This window comes from Cyprinodon variegatus, unplaced genomic scaffold (assembly GCF_000732505.1).
Source record: "Cyprinodon variegatus isolate N-32 unplaced genomic scaffold, C_variegatus-1.0 Scaffold135, whole genome shotgun sequence".
Lineage (NCBI taxonomy): Eukaryota > Metazoa > Chordata > Actinopteri > Cyprinodontiformes > Cyprinodontidae > Cyprinodon > Cyprinodon variegatus.
Genome location: NW_015150588.1, coordinates 1257220 through 1274223, shown reverse-complemented (window position 1 = coordinate 1274223; position 17004 = coordinate 1257220). Strand labels below are relative to the sequence as shown.

At 37.2% G+C, this 17004-nt stretch overlaps 1 protein-coding gene across 1 annotated transcript in view; it reads left to right on the top strand.

Annotated features, from left to right (window-relative positions):
• LOC107085890 (rap guanine nucleotide exchange factor 5-like) overlaps nt 1–17004 on the top strand; it is a 53094-nt gene that overhangs the window by 17267 nt on the left and 18823 nt on the right. The window contains exons 3-9 of the mRNA XM_015376525.1: nt 1784–1890; nt 2374–2495; nt 3441–3618; nt 11352–11433; nt 11567–11615; nt 11742–11815; nt 15679–15858. Coding sequence (XP_015232011.1) covers nt 1784–1890; nt 2374–2495; nt 3441–3618; nt 11352–11433; nt 11567–11615; nt 11742–11815; nt 15679–15858 — 792 coding nt within the window. The remainder of the gene's footprint in view (nt 1–1783; nt 1891–2373; nt 2496–3440; nt 3619–11351; nt 11434–11566; nt 11616–11741; nt 11816–15678; nt 15859–17004) is intronic.

Here is a 17004-nt window from a genome sequence, read left to right as displayed (position 1 = left end):
TGTTACCACTTTTCTTTGCAGGGCCTTCACTGATCTGGAACTTGCATTGCATACTATAAAAATACTTATTTTTCTGTAGAAGAGAGACAGCTCAAAACTCAGAGTAAAAAAGTGACTCAAAAACTACACATATCCATAGATATTTTTAATATTAAGAAAGGAGAATCCTACTATACTCGAGTGCATCTTTTTATAATAAAGCCTGCAGTGTCAGAAAAAACACAGGACGTTTTGGCACATCCTCTGCAGAATTGACCAGATGTTCCTTCTGTAACAGCTTTACTGATATAGACTAAAGAAACTGGGCACCAACAGGACGACTTTGAGAACTGGTTTATTAGTCCGGCTATCTGCTCATGTATAGCCTGCTGTCGATCATGCCACTCATAGCTTGCCAAATGCAGTTTTAAACCCATGTTACTTTAAATAGTGATTTCTGGTACTCCTTTTTTCTACACCATCATTGTCTGTTTTTGTAGCCAGATATATTTTCAAATTATAAGGTAATCTATAGGAAGTAATGACTGGCAGTGGTCAGAAACCAATGGCACAGAGAGGGTGCTTTTCTGCTTTGTGCTTTGCACAGTCAGGAGTAACTTTGGTTACTTCAGCACTTTCTCTGCTATCTCATTACTACAAAACAGTTTTTGCACAGTTTTAACTTTGGTGCTTTTGAAAACCTTGGCATCCCTTAATACTTGTGAAAGAGCCATGTCTACTGTTGAGAGGGTGGAGTGTAACATTACATGCTTGATACGGGAAAGTCATTTTTTTAGGACTGCTGTGGTGGTTACCTCGGAGTCCCCTCACAGTGACACCTTGCACTATGATCATACATTTCCCTTTAGTATTTTTGGACCTTTTTGTATATGAAAATAATAAAAATGTGCACCGTTTCCTAGTTTTGCTGTACTTTGTCTCAGTAATGTTTTCTGAATTGTTTTGGACCATAAAATGAATGGAGTGTTTGGCTCATTGCCTATTTCCATTTAGGCAGGTTCCACTGTCAGGCCTCATGTTAAAATCTGCAGTGCTTAAAACTATACAGGAATTTATGCCTAGCCTGATAACTGTAAAGTTAAAAGGTATCAGTGCACAGTGGGCGCTAGTCAACTGCCTTCTGCAGTTGTGCCATTAGGATCTCCTTAATAAGTGGATGATAGTTTTGAGAAAGGAGGCATCAGTCCCATTGAGCAGCCCCTGTAAATGCTGGACAAACAATTCTAACAGTGAATCTACTTCCCAAATTTAAAGAATTAGAGCACCTCATGCTTCTGGTGCCACACTATGAGGACTGTTTTGGCTCCAGAAAGGTTAATATTGGATTTTCAAGCTGATACATGTGCTAGCTATTGATTTTTATTATGTTTCAACAAGCTTAAAGCACGTGTGAGATTTTATTGAAAGCATCTGATGTTCAGTGCAATGTGTGAAGCCTCTTTACTTATGAGGTATGCTCTGGGGGCATGTACACTAAAAGGTCTGATAAACACTACAGAGGCATCAGCCATGTAAACAGTTTAATGGAAATACAGATGTGTTTATGACGGCATTGACAGCAGGACTGTAGACATAGTCAATGTCTGATTCATCAGGGGGAAAGAAATCGAGCCGTCCTTGTGAGCCGGTCAATGACAACAGCATGTAACAACATTAGCTTCCCACAATCTGATTTATGCACCTGCAAATAACTTACAGGTTTAACAAAATCTACTCCTCTTGTTTTTTTTTTTAAATTATTTTAAAAGGAAATGTATGTTCTAATTATATGTGTCTGTTTCAGTCTTGCTCGCAAAGTTTTCCATGTGCCGGTCGGTCTGTTAGGAATGCCTTCCTCTCTCATGGACCGTACCCAGCTAAAGACAAAATCCACCTGGCCAGAATAATACGGTACGCTCGTCTCTCCCCATTTGGTTGTTTGTGTGCAGAATTGAATCGATTAGTTCAGCCAAGCATGTACTCTGCCTCACCAGTCACTGGAGAGCCCCATTTTAATTGGTCAGTCAGGTTGTTCATGCAGGACAATGAACAAGGAGGAATGTGGAGCACAACTCTATGGCAAATGCTTTGAGTTGAATGAAATTAGGCATACTTACAAAATACCCAGATAATTAAAAACAAAGAAAATGATAAATATGTGGATACTGCTACCTTAAACACACCTGCACAGAAAACAGTTTATCTTTGTGGGGAAGCAGAGGGAGGGCATTCACTGCTTCTGAGGAAAACTCTTACGCGGAACTAATGAATAATCAATGGGTATTGATTTGAAAAAAAGAACAACCTTTCTTGCCAAGAACTGTGTGCGCTTCATGACATTATATGGTCCAAGTTGTGCGTTCAAATGTTGGTCTATGCCTGTGTTTTTAACAGGCGTAGCTATGTGGGAGTGGAGCTGGTGCAGTGGCTGTGTGAGCAGTGCGTGTACGTGCGCTGTCGGACTACTGCTGTGCGTGTCTGGCAGGTGCTGCTGGAGCTGGGAGTCCTGCTGTCTGGTAATACACACACCCACACACCCTCACACATGCAGATAGCTAGAACAGGGCTTCCAAATTTATAGCCACCTACCAGCGACATCAGCACATCTCTAAAGATACAAGTGCTTAACTGTTCTTTTCAGCAGAAAGGAGAGCTTCATTTGCTGCCTCATTCACCTGCTCAGCGCATGAGCTTGAATTTAGTGGAGAACTTTCACATTAAAACTGGGAATTACAGCACCATATATCATAGCCCCATTTTCCACTATTGTTTCATTATTCTACTGAAAAGAATGAACTCTCCTGCTATGGTAGAGTTCAGGGGTATGATGGATGGATCCTCTGTTTTCCTTTTGTTAGGACCTTGAACAAAGACTTGCTGCTTTTTAATGGTTTCTTAACATATTTAAGTGCAACATTTGTTAAATTCTGCAGGTTTAAAACAAATAATCAAAACATTTAATCATCTTAGCTCAACTTTTCTGATTATTGGGGTTGGTTGATCACAATTTTTGATAACAAGTTGTTTACGTGCACATCTGACTCCCAAGGTCAACCTGTTTTTAAAATCTTAAACCCAACTATTTAATTAAGAAGCATTAGGATATATGGTGTAATTATTATGATCATGCTTATTGGAGTCACTTCCCTTAACTAAGTACCACTGTGTAGAAAATCCGCTGTTATATGGCAGTAAGTTCCCTATTTTATAGAAAAAATACAGTCTTCTGGCACAGAAATCTATAAAATGCTTGAAGCTTTATTTGTAAGGCTGACCTCAAATATGAACAGTTTTTAATGAGAACCTTAAAAACAATACTTCTAATATTTTAGGATTGACTGTTATTTCCTACTCTTACTGCATAAAGCTACTGTTGCATGTTAAAAATATTTATTTGAAGATAAAGTTTCTCACATTACCACCTGCTGTTTTTGATTTCATTCTGTTTGATTTAATTTCAGTGGACCAGCGGGTGGTGTTTTCAGACTCCAATTCCTACTATCAGTTCAGTTTTGAGGAGTGTGAGTCTGCTTCCTGTGAGTTTCGCTCCAATGAGGGGGAGTGGCCAGAAGCTGTTAAGCTCCTCCTTCAGCTTGCACCATACGTTCAGTTTCGCTCTGGAGGTGGAGCCAATAGCCCGTAAGTAATAAATAAATGTATAGATATACATTAGTTATCCATCTTTGTAGACCTTTGGGTTGTTATACAGTAAAGGTGCCTTTTGGAGGTTTTTAAAAGTATCCAATCGGGTTTTGATCGTATTATTATGTATTTTTGCTGCAAAAAAATTAAATATAAGTAAATGTATTTTTCTTCAAATAAGTGAATTTTTTCTTGTATTGAGTATATAAATGACATACTTTGCCAATGGAATAAGATTATGCATTTGTTAAATAAGGAAAAACAACAAATGCAGTCTCTTATTTCAAGTGCATAATATCTAATGATCTTATTTTAAGGGTAAAAATACTCACGCCATTGACTGATCATCTTATTTACTGGCTCAAATTAAGGGTAAATGAAACAAAACAATACATAAACCTCTAGAGATAAGAGAAGAGACAAGAAACAAAAACAAATCAAAACAATATCATTCAAACCAGAAAAGGCAAAAAGACAAGACAGGGGAGACAAACAGATGTTACAAGAGAGCAGATGAGTATATCACTTTATTATTTTCTTAATAAGAAATACTAATTATAACCAAACAAATTAGTTATAACATGAATCACACATCTGAGAACAAGGGAGCGAGATTTTCAGGAATATGGATACATCACAAATGCTTTGGTCTATTCTTCAGTCCACATGTACCTTTGGTTGCCTTCAGCCATGTTTTCACATGCTGGAGGAATGTCCAGAACCTATCCTGTGCTTCCGTCTCCTGTTAAGCTTATTAACTCTTTTTCAGTAAAGCCAATTACTATCTTTGGTGAGTGTAAAAATGTTTTAGGAAATTTAGGGAAGTTATTTTTAATTTTGCAGATTTTGTCCACTTTGTCTGATGCGATACTTCAGATTGCTCACTAAAAAACAAGGCTATTGGCACTCACAGATGCTTCTAAAGCTCTGGATGCATCATGTAAGTCAAGTGATTAAACGGGTCTTCAGGCACTTCACATACTGACAATTTAATCTATGCAGAGTGGTTTGCATACTGTGGGGCAGCTTTCTATGAATGCAGAGTGACACTTTTTCAACATCATTCCTGTAAATTGACACAATACATAAAAAGTTATCTGATTCCCAATAATAGCATAAAACAAGATGCAACTACAATTTGGGAAAGCTATCATTGTAATTTACAAAAAACTTTTAAAGACTTTATTATTATTAATATATATTGATATATTGACCTATCCATGTAAAGCAGATTTCTGATTCCGAACGTGTCAATGCAAATATTTCTGGGACAAAAAAAGGAAAAAAACTTTCCTAAATACATTTTTCTTTTCTAAAATACAAATGTGAAGACGACTTTGGTGCACATATTGTTTTGTAGGTATATGCTCCTCATGCTGCTGCCTGTGCTCTGTGTCCCCTGTGTTGTTTCCCGAGCTTTATTCTGTACCCGCCTCTCAAAGAACCCAAACAGCTGAGGTATTCAACTTTAGAGCCACTGAAGAGCAGAAAAAATAGCTTATCTTCTGTGCAAAGCATCACCTAAAGAAATGTCATCTCACCCATCAGAACTCTGATGCATAGTACAAATAAGATGCATAGCCATATTCCTAACAGTTTAAGCACATGCAGAAGCAAGGGTCTATGAACTGATTTTTAGCTGCAAATCTTGGGAATAAGAAAAGTGTTTCCAGCACTTGTAGCAGTCATTAATTTGTGGCAGTGATGGTGAATTATACAAGCAAAATTCTCTAGGAGGGAGAGCCCGCTTTAAGTCAGAAAGACTTTTTCTTTCCAGGTAAAAGGTAATCTCAAAAAGACATTTTTAAGCTAGAATGATACATTTCTTTGATCAATCTGATGATTTATGTTTGAGGCTATAAATGAAAAAAACCTATAATGGTTTAAATAAATGGAAATTGTTTATTTAAACTCCAAGAAGAAGCTTTTAAAGAGATGCAAATTTTTCACCTCAGAATTTCTGTTTCCCTCTTTGGAAAATTATGCTGTTATGTTAATCTGTAATAAATATTCTATTACCATTAACATTTTAACATCAAATAACAAAAAAAAAAAAAACGAAATAAACTAATTAGAAATCTGGAAATTGCAGTTTAACCAAAAAATGTAGAAGCCCTGGAGACACTAGAAGGTCTTCACTGACCTGAAATGAAAAGCTCATTGTTCCTTATAGTAGCCCGAAGTGACGAGCATTTGCGTTGAAGGTCATTTGTCAATTTGATTTGTGGTCGGAAGAAATAAAATGTAAGTTACACTGGTGTGTGTGCTTTTCTGTCCTTGGAATAAATAAGTCATGCATCCAAAGATCCTCCTTAAAATCCCTGTGAGGAGCTTAATCTCTGCTCAGTGCTTTACATCCTGTCTCCATAGTAGCCTATTTATTCCCACATACACACCTGTTTATAAAGATGAAGGGCACTTGTATTGAAAAAGTGACACATGATGTGATCACTCACATACATGAGATGGTCTCAGGCCACTTTCAGTCATACACTCTGAGTCGTGTCATTCAGAGTTCCCTGCTTTGCCGTGACTGTAAGTCTGGCTCCTGCTGAGGCAGCCACTGAACTCAATCTGTCACTCAGAGAAATATAGTGAGATCTGTACGTGTTTAATGAAACTGAAGCATATATGGAGAGCGAAGAGACTCTCACGTCAATGTATTCTTCTGAATGTCAACTTAAAAGGGTGCATGTACAGACAGCATGTAGAGGAGCTGACAAGATGAATCCAAATGTCATATTTATGGTAACTCTTGTGTAGTAGGCACATAGACATCTGTAATTTGTATCAGTAACTCTATACAGTATTGTCGCTGACAGGCACTCCGAGTTACTTTATTTCACTGCTTGCACAAGTCAGCAGGGTTCAGACTAATGAGTGGAAAACATCAGAGCCACTTTGTGTCCAGCTGAGTTTTCTAACTAATCGTGTTCTGACAGCAAAGCTCTAAAAACCAAAGAATTTTTATAGCTTTACAAATGCAGAGATGTTGAAAAGTCTTGAATCATAGCTCTTCAGAGGCATAAATATTTATTTATGTCATTTTTTTTTTATCCTTCAATCCTTTATTCATTGTCTTTCAATCTACTCTAAGTGCAGGATAATTTTCAGAGGTATCCTTTATGTCTGACAAGCTACCCTGGCAACTGAGGTCATAAATCAGACATAAATGCTCCTCATTTTAAGGGATGAACAGAGTGTCTTCATGGACAAATTGACAATCAAGCAATAGAGTCTGACAGTGTTTTGGCACCACTGGGATGAGACGGTTATCACCTGAAAACCTGGCATATAGTAGAAATAGCATGATTCATCTCCTTAGGTCCGGTTTCAGGTCTCTGCTGGATTTTTACAAATGTGAAATTATTATATGGTACCAGCGAAAAATATACTGTAATTTATACAGTTTTTTTTTTTTACTTAAACTACACATTTCAATGGATTTGTAGTTCATTTTTATATTATTGAGCAACAGAAACAAACACTTGGTGAGGAGGAAGGAATACAATACATGGGTTTCTAAATATGGCACCACTATGTATCACAGTTTGAATTGAGGTTTAAAAGTGATGTTCCGTTTTAGTTCTATTGCAGACCATAACGTTTTTTTTTTTTTTGTCCCATCTGTCCAGAGCAGCCTCCTCTGCATGTTTGGGGGTGTTCCCTGGAAAACGACAAATGGAATTTCTCATGGCTTTCTTGACATTCTTCTATATACAGGCGGTCGGATTTGGTGGTTGTGTAGATAATGGTGTTCTGGTTTATAGACTCTATCTCTTAAGCTGTGGATCTCTGTATCTCCTCAAAAGTTACTGTCAGCCTCCTGTCTACATCTGGTCTGTCGGTACAGGTGGAAAGCTGTGTCTTGGAAGGCTCTTAATTGTGCTTCACTAGCTACGACACAAAAAATCTGTGATTTATCTATAATTAGAGGCCTGATCAGATAAAAAATATTTGATGTTAACATGTTAATCTGAAGATTACAATCTGATTTCATCAGATCGGAAAGAGAGAGGTGGTTCTTCCTGATTGGCATTCCATTTGGTGTCCATGTTCACACCAGTTTCGGTCTTTGGAGAAAAATAATCTCCACTGCGCATGTGTACAATGTCAGCGTGATGTTTTTCAGACATTTTTCAGGAAAAATTAGACAGTTTTGCACATGCTAAAATTATTAAATCTGATTAAACACTTGGTAGATGTGTACACATGTCTTGATCAGATCATTTTACTTTGTGTCCAGATAAATGGAGATTTGGCATTTCCAATTAAACAAGGATTAGAGCAGATCATGGAAATTTTGAGTATGTAAGCTTAACTATTTTTTGCATTTTCAGATAATTGATGACATACAGTAATGATTGAGGAATTCAACAGTTTGATTCAGCTGGTGCATCTTAAAATTGCAGAACTTGGAGACCTCTGCTCTAAAGGCTGTTGGTCGCACAGAATTTTATTTTATCGCATTAGACTGGAGGGGGTTAAATAGGTAGGCATGCCATTATGTTCATGTTTTTATTTTTAGAAAAGAAATTGAAATCTTTGCAGCCTTTCCTTTTAGCTCAATGTTTATGCATTCCTTTGTGATGGTCCAAATATAAACACACTCAAGCTCAAAATGAGAAAAGATTCAAAAGGGATAACAACTGGAAGGTACAATATGGCTTTAATGCATAGTTTTTATTTGACTGAAAATTACCCTTTTTAGGAATCCATTTTTTTTTTTTTTTTTAAAGGTATAATTAGTATCATGCTGTTATGGTAAAGTTCAAGGACTGGATTTAGAACTTATACATAACTATTAGTGCAAAAACCTAAAATACAGTAAAATGTGTTTGCAAATGTCTCTCCATTTCTCAACAGAGGACCATTGTACAGTCTCACTCCCTGTTTGCCTTTCTACTTAAAACTGAAACCTTCAAGCTATGTTGGAAAAACAAACAAACAAAAAATAGAATTATGTAACCAGCATGCTGGTCAAAAACACCTGATGTACCAGAAATGTATTGGGCATTCTGCTCTGCATGCTTCGCTTGTCTCCTCTGTCACAGACTGTTACTTTTGTTCTTTATCAATTATTTCTCTCTGTACGTTAGTCTTTTACCCAAAGAAGGTTTACTTTGATTCTGGGATGAGATAGTATGAGGGATCTTATGCTGTGTCCCTGAAAACATCAAAATTCATATAATTACTTTACTGTAACATGTATACTTTGGTAGTTTCTTCACATGAACTCATTTAGCATCAGAACATAATGCTTCCTGTCAAACCCAATGTTTGGCTTCATCTGATTTTTGCTTTTTCAAAATAATTTATTTAATCAAGCTTTTCATTTTTCTGCCAGTTCATTCAACTTGGGTTCATTCATCTATAATTTATGAAAATTTAGGCAGAGCTTTAATCTGGTACTTTGAGTTTGAGGGAAATATGTGTGTAAAGTGCATTTTAAAGGTTTAGTGCGGTGAGAGACAACATTAATGTTTAATTGTTAGATGTTCTGCCAACTTCAGTGGAAGGCTGCATTTGTTAAAGTTTGCTGATTAGACTGTGAACTTGTTATGGAAGGGGTGATGTTAATATTTAAATCACACTACCTGTGTACGTAATTCATTAAATCATAGGGTACTTCAGTATCTTTACAAACTTAAAACAAGAATTGAATCTAAGCTTTCCATTAGGAAAAAAAAATCCCTACTTGTTTATTTTTCATGCCTCTCCTTATACACATGTAGTAAATTGTTTGGTAGAGTAGTTGGAAACAATTAGCAGTTGCTTTCCCTGTCTTTGCATGGAGAAGGAACAGAACTGCCAAGAGCTAAAATATGACACCTTTGCACTGAAAGGAGGAATGTTTTTGCTCGCTTTGCATAGTACTTTGGTTCCACATGCTTCATTTATCTATTTTAAATGAAAGATTCAGATTCTGCAAAATGCATCTACAGCATATGACATTCATCTGTTACTTAAAAAAAAAATCTTACACCAGTAAATACGTCCAGCTGCATCACAGCGCAAGCTTTCAGCTCTTAAGACTGAACATGTACATTTTTCATGAAGAACGATTTGTGTTCTTTGCATCATGAGGCGCTTGATGTGCTTTGAATGAGGAGGTGGTGCAGGCACAGATCATGTAATTCCTCAGCAGTGCTACTTGCTGCTTAATGGCTGGTGACACATCTCCTACTGTGTTTCACCTCCAGCTCTGGTACCTTCAGGCTCACAGTGAGTCACCAAATTACCAGCTGAAAACCGGCTGAAAATAAAACCTAATGATCCCGAAGAGAATGGATTTAGCATGATAATTTAGATAACCTTTTTTTTTTTTATATCTACAAAGGGACTTCCATATTTGGTAAACATCTAGCCCCGTTTCACCATATTTAGGAGAAAAACACTTTTGTTTATCCCTGTTGTACAGGATTGGCAGTAAACATATGGCGCTTTCACTCTCCTTCAAGGCATCTAGAGATCCACCTGCCTGTGTCTATATCTGCTCTAGAGTTCTGTAGCTGCTGTGTCAGGCTGAAGGCTATTGTGTTATCACCTAGTCTCTGGCTTCTTCATCTATCATATCCCTTATCAGATCACACTGTACACACATGCACACACAAAGTCATACCAGGTTTCCTCTTCTTTCCTCCACAGCAAGTTTCACCGGGATGTGTGGATGCAATCCAAATTGTATGCAAATGGAGCTGAGCTTGTATGTGTCTGTATGCTTCAGGGTTGAATGGGTGTGTGTGTGTGTTGGGGGGGATGCAGTGCATGGGAATCCAGCCCTGTGCTTTAGTTTTCTTAGAGTTCATATTGGAAGAGGCACCCTGAGGTGCCGTCTACTGCTGTTCAGGACCCTCTATGCAAACCTTTTATCCCTGCTGTTAGAATAATGTAGAATTTACCCCAAGTCCTTTCACTATCCTATATATGCGCGCCGATGAGGACAAACACTAATGCATTCATGAATGCACACAGGCTTAGGAAAATCCTTAGGATTTAGACATCCACATGCATTGTAAAGATATATTCTTACAGCTGCTGCATTGCTGAGCTTACATCCACAGATCCTGAATGTGGAGCATTTTTACATGAGGCCACATAAATGAAAAATAGAAATTTCGTGAACACATAGGCTTAATGAAAAGTAAGACCAGAAGCAAACTTCTTAAAGCAGGTGTTTGGGCTTCTAGAGAAGGATACCTGGTGTAGGATTTCATCCATTTAAGGATAGACGCTATTCTAAAGAAACTCAAGTTTTTTCTTTATTTGATTAAAACTAAAATGCAAAGAACTATTACATTTAAATCCATATAGTTCTACAAATGTCGAATATTTCCCTTTTTTCTCTTATTTTCTGTATGACTGGACCATAATTTCATAATGCATTGTGTTCTGAGGTGTTGTGATAGATAATCTTAGGAATTAGACACATCCACATTTATCTGAAACAGCAGGATATTTAAAAAAAGGGGAAATTTGAAGGTGGATTTGTTTGAATAAAGAGAACTAATTTTCATATAAAATATTCAACATGTGTGTTTTTTATGTCCATGGATTCAAATATCCAGAGGAGATTTTCATATTTATGTAAGATGTAGTTCTGTTCACAGGATGCCAGGGGGCGGTGTAGAAAGACTGCAGACACAGGTCTGAGGGGAACTTTTACACCTGAGGGTTGTTTGGTTAGAATATTAAACAGTTGCAAATAAAGCTCTGTCTGCTTCTTTAAGGTCAGAGGAAGACTCTGAAGGTAACCGGGACATCTGCAGTGAAATCCTTCAGATGAAAGCTCTGGAGAGACTTACTTCTACGGTTAGTGCAACCCAGAATAAAAAAAATAGAAATAAAAAAAAAACCCACACAAATAAATAGATCTGATTAAAGAAAATCCTCAAAATCATTGTTTGTATTTTTTCCTGTCCCTCTTTTTTATTGTTTTGAACAGGTACAGAGTGAGTTGGCAGCAGCTCTCGCTAGAAAGACTCGCAAAGCTTGTAAGTAATGTTGAAGTCAGATTGTTTCCTTGAAGCACCTTTTATTATAACTGACCGTCATTTACTCTGAAACTATGCAGCTATGTATTAAATAATAATCGGGAATATTATTTTCTTTGGTTGCAGTATCAGAGCAGGACTCTGAGACGACTGAAACAAGCCGGCAGGAATGTAGCACGCCCAGTGAGGAGAGCAGCCCGGTAATATACACACCAACAGTAACTGGAGTATGTTATTGAAATGGCCCAATCAGTTATTTAAACCTTTTTTCCCCTGTTGCTTTGCTGCTATACTGCATGGAGATTGCAGTATGCTAATGTAGACTATATTTCCTACATACACTGTTACACACACATACACACACACAGAATGCAGTAAATACAGAGCAGCCAGTTCAGTTGCAAGCTAAACACAACTTTAAAAGAAATAGGAGGAGGTTTCTACTTGTTTTTCCTAAAAAAGGTCACTTGAGTCCACGTTTTATTTATGTGGAGGTACACACATGGCTGAACTGAGAAAACGGGGTCAGAGAAGAGTGCAGAGCAAGACCTGTGCTCTCCCTCATCCCGTGTCTGTACAGTCAAAACCTTTTCCCTCCATCAATTATTAATTCTCTCATCACATCATAGAGATTAGCAAAGGTGGGGAGAGAGCCCCATCACACACAGTGTTTTCTACTTCAGCACTTTACATGATTTACAGCTGAGTTAACATAAAAAAAGTTATTTTCCTATTTATTATTTCTCTTGTTCTTATTAGATTTAAATGAGCTATTGTTAAATAAAAAATATATTGGTGTAGTCTGCCCTACCCAACACCAGATCAACTGTGCTTTTAAACACAAAAGTGGAAGGAAAAAGTGAAAGGAAATCATTAAAATGTACAAAACGCATTGTGAGTGATATTGATTTTGACTATAAAGAACAGAGAGCTAGGTGAAATACTATGAAGTAAAATGTAACCCAGTTTGCATTAAGAAGGGAAGCCCTGAGAGAGAGAGAGAAAAAAATGAAGAAACTGCATCGGTACAATAAGAAAAATAAATCATAACATTTTATAGCATTTTCTTTGGAACCACAAATTAATTGAATCTGTGGAGATAAGGGTGATAGCTTTCCAACCTCATCATCACAGATAAATCATCAAAACATCAGTGAGAACATGCAAAGAGCAGGTTGTTATTACTGAGAACAAATGTCATATTGAATCAAAAGTAGTATTTAAACAATTTGCTTGATGTTTGAATACATGCTGTGCTTAACTAGGTAGGAACATATTAGTATCATTAAAGATTCTAGAATTATATTTTACATAAACGTTGAAAGACAAGTAAAAATCAACTTCGAATCTTGGTCTTAAGTCCACATTATAAGGAAAAGCACTTAAAGCATTTGTATTGTCTGAAAAAAGGAAGTTCTCATTTGCTACCTTCAAAGGTTTCCACTAATCTGAAATAAAACCTTAATGTATCAGATTAAAGGAAATGATTATGCAAGCTTTATTTCCATCAAGGGTAATCTTACCTACTGCTGTTTGCTTCAGGTTTATTTACTAGAGAAACTTTGTTTGTTTGGAATGAAGACTCATATTCTAATTGACATTAGCAGGAAATGCTTATAAAAATATTCTCTTCAATAGAAAGACATTTAAGGTATGCAGTATTGGCTATTCCTGTTCCAAGTGTGAAAAGGTAGAAATAGAAAATAAAAGCACAGCTTTTCTGCTGTGTTATTTTTATATTTGTAACCCTTTTCTACTTAAACTGGAAAAGCAAAAAAAAAAAAAAATCAATTTGAGGGTTGAGGTCAACATATCCACCTCAACCTGAATAACCACTGTGATTGGTGATTAACAACTTGGTGCATTTCTGCCATCCTGTGGTGGTGATAGCTGACCTTTGCTACTAGGACAATGTTTGCTGTCCCAAAAATATCACAGTGCCTTACCAGATTATATGGTGTGTGTATATATATATTTAGCTTGTCAGGTAGAATTTTTTTTTTTAATTAGGCGTGTCATCTTTCTTTTTATACATATCTGTGAAAATCAATTCCCATTGCCGAGTGTTCCTTATTGGAATTGGGGTTAATCTTTGATTGGATTACTCTGATATATAATGTTGTGGGATTTAGACCAACGTTGTTTACAATACTTTGTAGCCTCTAGTGTATTTTCTTCCAGGATTGCCTTGTTTTTGGCCCCATCTGTCTTCCATCTTTAATGCTGGCCAACTTCTTTTCTCCTGCTGAAGAATAGCATGCCCACAGCACATTACTGCCACTGCCATGTTTCTCCATGGAGATGGTGCTTTCAGGGCCATTATAAATGTTATGTTTTTTTGTTTTGTTTTTTGTTTTGTTCATTTTGGGTATTCTCCATGTTTCATCTGTAGAAAACAGCAGTTTTGAGACCAGTTATAGCTTTCCTTTAACAATGGCTCCCCTCTTGTGATACCTCCATTTAGATCAGAATTAGGCCTATCTTAGAATTTTGCTCTGTATCCTTGGCTCTTCTGTTCTGTTCTACTCTTTCTCACCCATTTCTGAAAATGGTTGCATAAGGGAATGGCGTTAAATACAACTACAGGCTGCATTTAGAAATCAATTTGGATCTATTACTTCACTGTCCCCCATCATTTATAACTTTGTGTTTGTCTCATGTGCAATCCATATAACATGTATTATAATTTGTAGCAGTAAAGTGATTACATATGACAAAATGTGAGGGATATGAAGGGTTTTGCAAGGCTCTATACATTTGTTAAAGAACAGTAGACCATCCGGCCACTGCTGTGATTTGCTAGACACTGATTGTTGCATTTATACCTCAGTGTCTCTGGGAGTTTAGATTATTACCTCTGGTTATATTTGTTGCCCGATTATTACAAGAGTCAATATTTCATATTATTTGACAACTGGAACTATGGAGCAACTATATGACGTGAACAAAACCATTCTTTAAATCCAAAGCTGACGAGTTGAAAAACAGTTTAAACATTCTAGAATCTTATTTACTTTTGTTTTTCAGTTTAAACTCTTTAACATTTGAATCCTCTTATGTAAAAATAAAGCTTCAGAAACGCTCAGACGTTAATGGCTACTACTAAAAACACCCAAACACAGATAGGGATATCTTGGTATGTTTTATGCCTAGGACAGGAAGTCTGCAGAAGCTCTGCAGGAAGCAGAGAGGTACAAGCGCCTATGGTTGTGGTGTAATATCACTGTGCGTACGTGGGTATTCTATGAGATAAGAGTTGTCATCAGGGTTGGGAGGGGGGTGTTTTCCTAGTAAACAAACTAAATGATGTTAAGTATGTGTGTGTGTGTGCATACCCTCTGCTACAGCATGGTACCGTGGGATCGCTGAGCTTACAGGAAGGGTTGCCTAACTCAGAGCCAAACGAAACAAGCCCCTCTGTCTCTTGTCCAAGGAAAATAAACAGCCAAAGTTCCGCGCCACTGGTGATAACCATCACACAGGCTGCACCCAAGGGATTACATGCAGACCAAGAAAAAAAAAAGCACTAGTTGCCCTATTACACCTCAGCTTTTTTGTTTAAAAATAAACTTTTTAATAATCTGTGTTTCATTTTCTCTTTGACGTTAGTCTTTGATATTCTTGTTTGTTTGTTTTTTTCCAGTAAACCGACTATAGAAGGGAGGAGACAAAAGCAACACACTACCTTCCCACTCGACATCCATCCCGCCCACTTACTACTAATCACACACACTCACTCTTCTCACCTCTAGATTCTCTGACACAGAGCAGCCAGTCTGACACAAAGACGTGCAATAGATAAAAGGAATTACAGACTCTAATAGATAAAATGAATTAGAGACAGGGAGGAATAATAGAGAGGACAAGATAACCTAGAGAGACTTACAATTTCTTCTCATCCTTCTTACATGGACAAAAACTTCTAATTGCATCACATCTGCATTTTGCTCTGTTGAGAAGCGCATTGATCTGAGCTGACCTCAGCTTCTCAAGCATTACCAGCCTTTCTATGATGTCTTGGGACTGCGGTTTGAGATATGTCTTCATGCCTCCTGTGTTGCAGCTGGGCGGTATTTGTGCTTTGCGAGACGGTAATGGAAGTGGCGGCGGCGGTATGGGGACGGTATGCGGCCGAGAGGAGCTCACCAGCCGGTTGGGACTGGAGGCTGTTCAGCGGCTGGCGAAAGATGGCTGCCGGCTCCTGCAGAACCACAACTACCGTTTACCTGACAGAAACCAGGCGGTTAGTAGAGTTTCTTGTTTTGGGTTTAATATAATTAAATAAAGGTCTTAATTGCAGATTACAGTTTCGGGCAGGTGAGTATTTGGACCCTATTTTTCGTTTCAGTTCTTTTAATTGCAAATGTTATAATTCCATGCTGGAAGTATGATTGTTTCCTAATGAGGGATGCGCCCTATATAGAGTGTGCGCAATAGTAAGGCAGCCTCATTTGAGACAAATGGGCAAATAACTGAGAAAAGTGAAGATCCAACAAAAAAGTTTGTAAAATGCTGTTTATGATGCTGCAGCATTTTTTTTAAATAGTAAAGGCGTTAGAACACGATTCCTGAAAAACATGTTTTTTTGTTTCAAAGAAGAATCACAGTTTTAAAAAAACTAACTTTGGTAGTTGAAGAACCCCTTTGTCTACTGATGCTGTTGTATTCCTGAACAGTAACCTATCTGGGGTGTCCAAAAACGCATGGTGCTCAGGGCTCAAGGTGGGAATAGCTACATCCATCACTGAACAAGATATAGAAGACCTTTTAAGAAATCTGACAAATCCGATGTTGCCTTTACTATCTCTGAGGACAGTTTTTTTTCTTAACTTTCCTGGATAGATGAAAATAATATCAAGTCAAACCTTGATGAAGCAGATAGATGGGCTACAGACAGAATCTGCAGTCTTATACAGGTTTGGGCAGCTGTTGTTAAGCAAGGTTTGGATGGAACATTCTGAGCTGAAAATTGAAATAATCTCCACAGTTTCTAAAAAACATTTTCTTCCTACATTTGGGCTATAAATATTCAGCAGCATTCAGGAGGATATGTTTTAATGCAAGAGATGCCACAATCCACAGAGACTCCATAATGAGTAACCAGTAAGGCCTACCATTAAGCAGATAAACAAAATTAACCCCCATTAAGAGATTGTATGTCCCTCTGAATATTTGAACAAAATGTAACACTATTTTAAAGTGTGAAATTTAAAAAGAAAAACAGTGCATCTCTTCCAAACACATTAGGCAGGCTGCAAGTTTGCCAGAAAAACAAAAGATACAACAACAAAAACGAATAATTAGAAGATTTGCATAAAGGCTGATGACAGTCATTTATCAAAATGTTGGATGATGATAATTTTCTTAGCTTTTATTTTCTTTATTACAT